At 42.2% G+C, this 8,159-nt stretch overlaps 1 protein-coding gene across 1 annotated transcript; it reads left to right on the top strand.

Moving 5' to 3' along the window:
- The first annotated feature begins 1,232 nt into the window (after nt 1-1,232).
- LOC101105126 (olfactory receptor 2D2-like) lies at nt 1,233-2,171 on the top strand. Its single transcript, XM_027964400.1, has one exon. The coding sequence runs from the start codon at nt 1,233-1,235 to the stop codon at nt 2,169-2,171; it is 939 nt and encodes a 312-aa protein (XP_027820201.1).
- Nucleotides 2,172-8,159: the final 5,988 nt, after the last annotated feature.

Genomic DNA, 8,159 nt, shown 5'->3' with positions numbered 1-8,159 from the left:
AGTCAGAGGCATTGGGTTTGTGGCTGGTTGCCCAGGTGATGAAAGTAAGGAGAGTCCTAGAATAGGGAGACCGGGACAGGTGGGAGGAGGTTCTAGGAAGAACATTCTCCAGTCACTTGCCAGCTGGCTAGGAACTAGAGAGGAAAAACTGTTGCACAGATAACTTAGGAACTTTACAACATTAAATGTTCATTTTAAAAATAGTTTTCTGTTCTGCACTACCTTGTAAGTCATCTTCCTCTTACCCATACCTTCAGGGAAAGTCTTACAAATAGCCTCCTTGTGTTGGTGAAGTTTTGGGGCATGAAGAAGAAAGAGCATAGGGATGACCACACAAGAAAGGCAGTGAAGGGAATAAAAAATTCACTGAGAACAAGGATTTTAGAGCAAAATGACCAGGAATGCCCAAGAAATCTTCAACAATACTGGTGAAATATAGAGCAGCTCAGATGGGGAGTTCTGTTGCTTTGTTTGGTTATTAGAGAGAAAAGAGTCAATATCATGAGGCTGAAGTGCCTTGAACAGTCAGGTGAGGCTTCAAGGCCTTTCTCTGTCCCATCATAAAATAAATATTCACCCATGTATATATTCTCCTAGGTTGTTTTATAGTTTCATCATTTGCCTTGAACTCTGTAAAGTATTTAGAATTCGTTATAGTCGACCGTGTGAAAACTTTAACTCTTCCTTGTTCCTCTGATTTATAACAAACAGTGAACATTTGGCAAAAACATATTGAATCAATGACATAATTAATGAACACCAGTAAATTTCATTCACCAAAAAAGTAAATCTTAAATTCTATCTCTAAACTTTACAATAGCCTTGACTTTAATCACCATTTACAACTTTAATGCCAATCCTGACAGTAATAAAAACATCAACCCAAATAATGAGTGTAATAGTCTTAACTCTGATCCTTAAAGTGAGTCTTAGCAAGCTCTCCTGTCTCAAGAGAAACAGAAATTGACTTGAACAGAGGAAAAAGCATGACTGTCTCAGGAAAGGGAGTAACAGAATGGAACAGAATACGGCACTTCCCTGACGTGGTCTTCACCATTTCATCATGATGACCCTCAACTTAATCCTGAACCAAATCCCATGAACAGTAGTGCCCCCATCTGCGAATCCAAACTGCCTGGTAGGAAACATAAATGAAAGAAGGGTGAGAATCCCTTGGCACCAAAACCCAAAAAATTACATATCCCCCAAACTCTTTAAACAGGCCGAGCACAATGCAGGAACTCAACCAGTCCACTGTGACAGAATTCATCCTCTTGGGCTTTGCCTCGAGCCCCAGGATGGACCCTCTGCTCTTCACCTTCTTTCTAGTCTTTTACCTGCTGATCCTTGTGAGCAACAGCCTCCTCATCACCCTCATCCACCAGGACACACGCCTCCACACGCCCATGTACTTCTTCATCAGTGTCCTCTCCATGCTGGACGTGTGCTACACCACCACGACTGTGCCCCAGATGCTCGTGCATATTCTCAGCAAGAAGAGAGCCATCTCTTTTGCTAGATGTGTGGCCCAGATGTACCTCTTCCTCCTCTTTGGGACAACTGAGTACTGTCTTTTCTCCATCATGTCAGTGGACAGGTACGTGGCCATCTGCCACCCTCTCCGGTATAAGGTCATCATGAGCCGCTGGGTGTGCCTTCTCATGGTGGGCATCTGTGCAGCCTATGGTGTGGTGGGTGGTCTGTGCTTTACCTTCTTTGCTATGCGCCTTCCCTACTGTGGCCCTAATGAAATTGACCATTACTTCTGTGAGGTCCCTGCAGTCCTGAAGCTGGCCTGTGCAGACACATCCCTCAATGACTTGGTGAACATCATCACCGGCTTCAATGTCATTGTGGTCCCACTCTCCCTGATTGTCCTTGTCTATGTCAACATCTTTTTCACCATCATGAAGATCCGCTCAGCCCAGGGGCGGGTCAAGGCCTTCTCCACCTGTGCCTCCCACATCACCGTGGTTTCCATGTTCGCTATTCCGTGCAGTGTCACATACTTGAGCCCTGGCTCTGACTCCTTGTCAAACAATGGCAAGAAAATGGCTCTTTTCTACAACATTGCCACAGCCTTCCTCAACCCTGTCATCTACAGCCTGAGAAACAAGGATGTGAAAAATGCTTTCCTCAAACTGATGGGAAGGGGCAGGGCCCCAGAGTAATGCTTTAAAGATTAAAGATATGGGGAGACGTACAATTCAGGACTTGCACTCACACCAAAGTCTCTTCCATAAGTCCTGAAGTAATGGTCTCCATAAAGCTAGTGCTTCACTCTGCCTCAGTGGGAAACGGGGTGCTTGGCAATCAGCATTGTCTGTGGTGGTGTGGTTTGGGACAAAGATGATTGGGAAGATCCAACACAGCGTTCAAGAGCCTGGGCTCTAGTGCCAGGCAGACCAGGATGAGATAGTTGGCTTTACCAGTCACTAGGCATGTGAATTCTTACAGCTCTTTCAGCTACTTTAAGGTTTGTATCTCTTCTTCATAGGGAAGTTGTAATAATTAAATGAGATAATATCAATACAACAAAGGTACTTAGTACAGAGCCTGCAAACATTAGTTTCAATTTTCAAGACTTTTGACTCAGGGTTGAATTATCAATCCTTAAACAGCAGTGATCTTCTGGTCTTTGGAAGTGACTGGATCTCCAGAGAGAATGGGAACAAAAAGGGTCTTGTAGGCAGAGAGTGGAAGAAGGATAAACTCAGAAACTGTCAAGTGGAGATTCTTAAGGTGCAGAAGAGACTTGAGAAGGAGAAAATGAACCTATATAACCCATCTAAAAACTCAGTCAGTTAGAGCCTCTGGGGGTCAATTGGAGTTCTCTTAGAAGGGGAAAAATTATTTTTTTATGACGATGTTTTTCTGTTCTCTAGATTTCCTTGTTTCTAATAACATGCATTTTTGAAAACTATAGCCTCTCTTGGGTAATCCCAAGAGAAAGGGACTCTAAGGATGAGGGAAACTAGAGTTAGGAGGTGAATATAATGTGACCCCCAGATGCAAAATGTTGGGAGCTCTGAGAGAGGTTACAATTGCAGTGGGGAATTTTTTGTTTTGTTCCTTCTTGTTTGAAATGACTTCCCTGGAACTGTTTATTTCTCAGAGAATCTTCACAAACATGAGTTGTTTCTTCCCACACTTCACCAACCTACAAAGATCATGTTACTGGGCATCACCCATATTCACTGCCTGCTGGCTGCCACCCGAACTTCAGCACACAACAAAGCTCCCATGAGGTTCTAGAGGGATGTCCCATAAACTAACTTGTAGCCCCTTTGAATTCTTCTTTCTGAGCCCTGTGTTGATGTACACTGCCTATGAAATCCTTCGGGGGAAAAAATTAACTATGCTGGCCAAAAAATATGGCACGAGTGTCTGTTTGCTTCCGGAGAGGCCATGGCCCATGCCGAGAGTGCAGGTTCACAATATCCCCACAGGTATTACCAACCCCACCACCCAGAAGTCAGAGTGTTGCATAAATAATGAAGCAGAATTAAAGGCAAACAACAACACAGGACACATAATTGCAACATATTTACAGACGTGAATAAAAGCATTAACACACAAAGGACACTTGCAAAGTGGTAAGAAAAAATACAAACACTCAGAAAAACTAGCAACGGGTGTGAACAGTTCTTAAAAACAAAATCCATTTTCTCCACACCCTTTCCAGCAAGCAGGTGGGGATGCAAACTAGTACAGCCACTATGGAGAACAGTGTGGAGATTCCTTAAAAAATTGCAAATAGAACTACCTTATGACCCAGCAATCCCACTTCTGGGCATACACACCGAGGAAACCAGAATTGAAAGAGACACATGTACACCAATGTTCATCGCAGCACTGTTTATAATAGCCAGGACATGGAAACAACCTAGATGTCCATCAGCAGATGAATGGATAAGAAAGCTGTGGTACATATACACAATGGAGTATTACTCAGCCGTTAAAAAGAATTCATTTGAATCAGTTCTGATGAGATGGGTGAAACTGGAGCCGATTATACAGAGTGAAGTAAGCCAGAAAGAAAAACACCAATACAGTATACTAACACATATATATGGAATTTAGGAAGATGGCAATGACGACCCTGTATGCAAGACAGGGAAAGAGACACAGATGTGTATAACGGACTTTTGGACTCAGAGGGAGAGGGAGAGGGTGGGATGATTTGGGAGAATGACATTCTAACATGTATACTATCATGTAAGAATTGAATCGCCAGTCTATGTCTGACGCAGGATGCAGCATGCTTGGGGCTGGTGCATGGGGATGACCCAGAGAGATGTTATGGGGAGGGAGGTGGGAGGGGGTTCATGTTTGGGAACGCATGTAAGAATTAAAGATTTTAAAATTTAAAAAATAAAAACTAAAAAAAAAATTAAAAAATTAAAAACTAAAAAAAAAAACCAAAAAAAACAAAATCCAAATAATCAATAGACACATGGGAAAATCAAGCACAGTAGGGATCTAAGAAATGAAAACTAAAATATCAATGAGATACTACGTTTTCACCTTTTGAAACTGGCAGAGTGCTTAAACAGAGTCAGAGGTGGCTAAAAGTGAAAGTAAAATGAACGTTGCTCAGTTGTATCCAACTCTTTGCAATCCCATGGACTATACAGCCCATGGCATTCTCCAGGCCAAAATACAGAAGTGGATAGAATACAATAAAACATGGATTTTCATACACTACCCATGGGAGTACAGATTGACCTAGAAAGCATATTCATATTTTGCACAACCAAGTTATAGTAATTAGTCTAAATTCTAATTGTATGGCAGCCAGGACTTTCCTAAAACCCAGTCTGTGGCCAGAACTTTTGTAGAAAATAAAACGTTTATTTATATGCAGTCAGCCACATTAATAGTTTAGGTTTTAGCTCAATTTGAATGTGTGGTAGAACAGAAAGTAAGTTAATTGAAAGCAGAAAAACCAGAAAAGCAGATTTCTTCTCAATCTCAGATGTTCTCATGCTCAGCAACAGGTTACCAAATGGAGTATTGGAAGCAGTCATTCACTCTGAGCCTGGTCTAGAAGGCTGCAGAAGTGAGGCCCACAGGTACGAGGTGACCTACCTAGATGACCTCTGACACTGTATCCAGCTCTGAGGGTCATGATTATTCAGTTCAGTTCATTTCATTTCAGTAGCTCAGTTGTGTCTGACTTTGTGACCCCATGGACTGCAGCACGCCAGGCTTCCCTGTCCTTCACCAACCCCCGGACCTTGCTCAGACTCATGTCCATCAAGTCAGTGATGCCTCCAATCATCTCATCCTCTGTTGTCCCCTTCTCCTCCTGCCTTCAATCTTTCCCAGCATGAGGGTCTTTTCCAATGAGTCAGTTCTTCGCATCAGGTGGCCAAAGCATTGGAGTTTACCAGATTACTAGATTTGCAAAACAGGAGTGCCAGGCACATCACCTCTTCCTCAATTGTTTTCCTCTTACAGGGAATCCTCAAACATTCCCAGCACAGTATCTGTCAGAATTGGTTGCAGTTTGATGAGGGAATTCCCTGGTGGTCAAGAATCTGCCCTTCTACTATAGGGGTCATGGGTTCAATTCCTAGTTGGGGAACTAAGATCGCACAGACCACGCCGTGTGGTAAAAAAAAAATTAGTTGCAGTTATAGATTCTCCTATGTCTTAATGGATCTTATGGCTGCTAGCAGTTGATGGGAGTGGTGCTCACAGAAGCGCTAAGTTCTGCTTCTGATGAACACAAAGGATGCTCTTTCCATATTAAAGTGCCACTGGCATTGAGTAAGTAGTATCTTGTGGGCAGGCTCCAATAACCTGCAGGGCTCAGCCCCCAGTTAGCTCCTCTACTTCACAGTTCAAGGAGATTTACCAGATTAGAGGTACTACCATTTCGGTTAAATTCACCTGGTTTGTGGTTTCTGACAGGCAGAAGAGGTGGCTGCTACAAGGCCATGTCAGGCAGGCTAGTCCTGCACAAGTTTCCTATATGTAGCAGTCAGGTTCACTCAAGAAAGATAACTTCTGGACATGCTATGGATAAAGAGCTTGTGTTAGGAATTAGACCTTACACAACTGTGCCAAGAACCGGGGAAGTGTCACTGGAGATGAACTAGAAGGGTCATTGGAGGATCAGAGTAAAATCATTACCCATTCATCTTGAACCGCTGGTAATGTTAGACAAGTCAAAGCTTGTAAGAAGATCTGAGAAGCTCCAGATCCAGTCACTTAACAGATCATAACAGAGGTCTTAAAGAGGTTTCTGGAAACCCATTGCCTTTGAGTGCCCATAGCCAAGCATTCATTTGAGGTCCAGGGATTACTGTTGGTCCCAGGGCCAGCTTTTGGTAAAATATGCTTACCAAGAAAAACAAGGACAAACTAAGATCCAATGATCCTCAGCATCTAGCCATCACTTTATCTGATCATGAAGACTTTCATTCCAACATTAAGAACTGCTACTTCACTTCTTCAGGCCAAATCCCAAAACACACAAAGAAGAGTATTCTGGAAAACAGGACCCACCTTTACCAGTTAAGGATTATTTTAGGAATAATGCATGTATTCTAGAAACTGAAACTTACACAATTGTGGGAGGAAGTGTGACCCAAGCTGACAATACCACAATCCAGCCGCCTTTATGGCAAAACATCTTTATTCTATGTTTTTCATGATGGTTTTCTCTTTTGTTCAGGAATTATTGGAAGTAGTTTTCAAATTTCAAATATGGGGAGGGACTTTTGTTTCTGGACATGATTGAGTAACATGTATTAGAACTACCTTCCATTATTAAAAAAAAAACTATATAGTAGAAGAAAATTTATGAAGCAATGCTTTTCAGGCATTGGACAACAGACAGTATGTATTAGTTTACCAGGGTTGCCATAACAAAATACCATAGAATGAGTGGTTTAAACAAGACAAATTTATTTTCTCACAGCTCTGGAGGCTGGTACAAAAGTAACTGCAGTTTTGGACTGTGATATTTAAATCACTGTAACTAAGCTCAAACATATCTTTATTAATCAAAATATGAACAATTACAATCAACACATTTTTGCCAATGAGAAATAAGTTTGCTGATTCCTGTAGCATAAAAATCCATGCCTTGGGATTCAACGAACTCCTAGAAAGCATTTTCTGTCTCCTGCTGGTTGTGGAAATGGTTTCTGTGCAAAAAGTTATCGAGATGCTTGAAGAAGTGATAGTCATTTGGCAAGAAGTCAGGTGAATATGGCAGATGAGGCAAAACTTCATAGCCCAATTTGTTCAACTTTTGAAGCATTGGTTGTGCTATGTGCTGTTGAGCATTGTCATGGAGAAGAATCGGGCCCTTTCTGTTAACCAGTGCTAGCTGCTGGTGGTGTAGTTTTCAGTGCATCTCATTGATTTGCTGAGCTTACTTCTCAGATACAGTGGTTTTGCTGAGATTAGAAAGCTGTAGTGAATCAGATCAATAGCAGACCACCAAACAGTGACCATGACCTTTTTTTTTTTGGTATAAGTTTGGCTTTGAAAAGTGCTTTGGAGCTTCTTCTCAGCCCAGCCTCTGAGTTGGTTGTCATTGTTTATCATATAGAATCTGCTTTTCATTACACACCACAATCCAATGGAGAAATGGCTCTTTGTCGTTGCATAGAATAGAGAAGACGACACTTCAAAATAATGGTGTTTTTGACATGCGGTCCCTCATAAGGCACCCACTTATTGAGCTTTTTCACCTTTCCAATTTGCTTCAAAGGCCAAACAACCATAGCATGGTTGATGCTGAGTTCTTCGGCAACTTCTCAGGTAGTTGTAAGAGGATCAGCTTAGATGATTCTCTCAATTGGTTGTTGTCAACTTCTGATGCTTGGCCCCCATGCTCCTCATCTTCAAGGCTCTCGTCTCCTCTGCAAGACTTCTTGAACCACCACTGCACTGTAGGTTCTTTAGCAGTTCCTGAGCCACATGCAGCGTAAATGGAACAAGTCCCTATGTAGGGACTGAAATTCCTTCCCACTGAGGCTTAGTGGAGGGAGGAGTCTTACAGCTGAGTGGCTGCATCGCTGTGTGACGCAGTGACAATACTAATACAGTGTGCTTTGTTTCCTTCCAAAGCACTTTCATTTGCCTTTTATGTGCTTATTGATCTTATCCAAGGCCACTTATGGAGCAGAGATAAAACT

Source organism: Ovis aries, chromosome 1, assembly GCF_016772045.2.
Source record: "Ovis aries strain OAR_USU_Benz2616 breed Rambouillet chromosome 1, ARS-UI_Ramb_v3.0, whole genome shotgun sequence".
NCBI classification, from domain to species: domain Eukaryota; kingdom Metazoa; phylum Chordata; class Mammalia; order Artiodactyla; family Bovidae; genus Ovis; species Ovis aries.
This window is presented reverse-complemented; position numbering and strand designations above follow the sequence as displayed.

Excerpts from the sequence above, each read along its gene's own strand:
- LOC101105126 (XM_027964400.1), top strand. The coding sequence starts at position 1,233 with ATGCAGGAACTCAACCAGTCCACTGTGACAGAATTCATCCTCTTGGGC.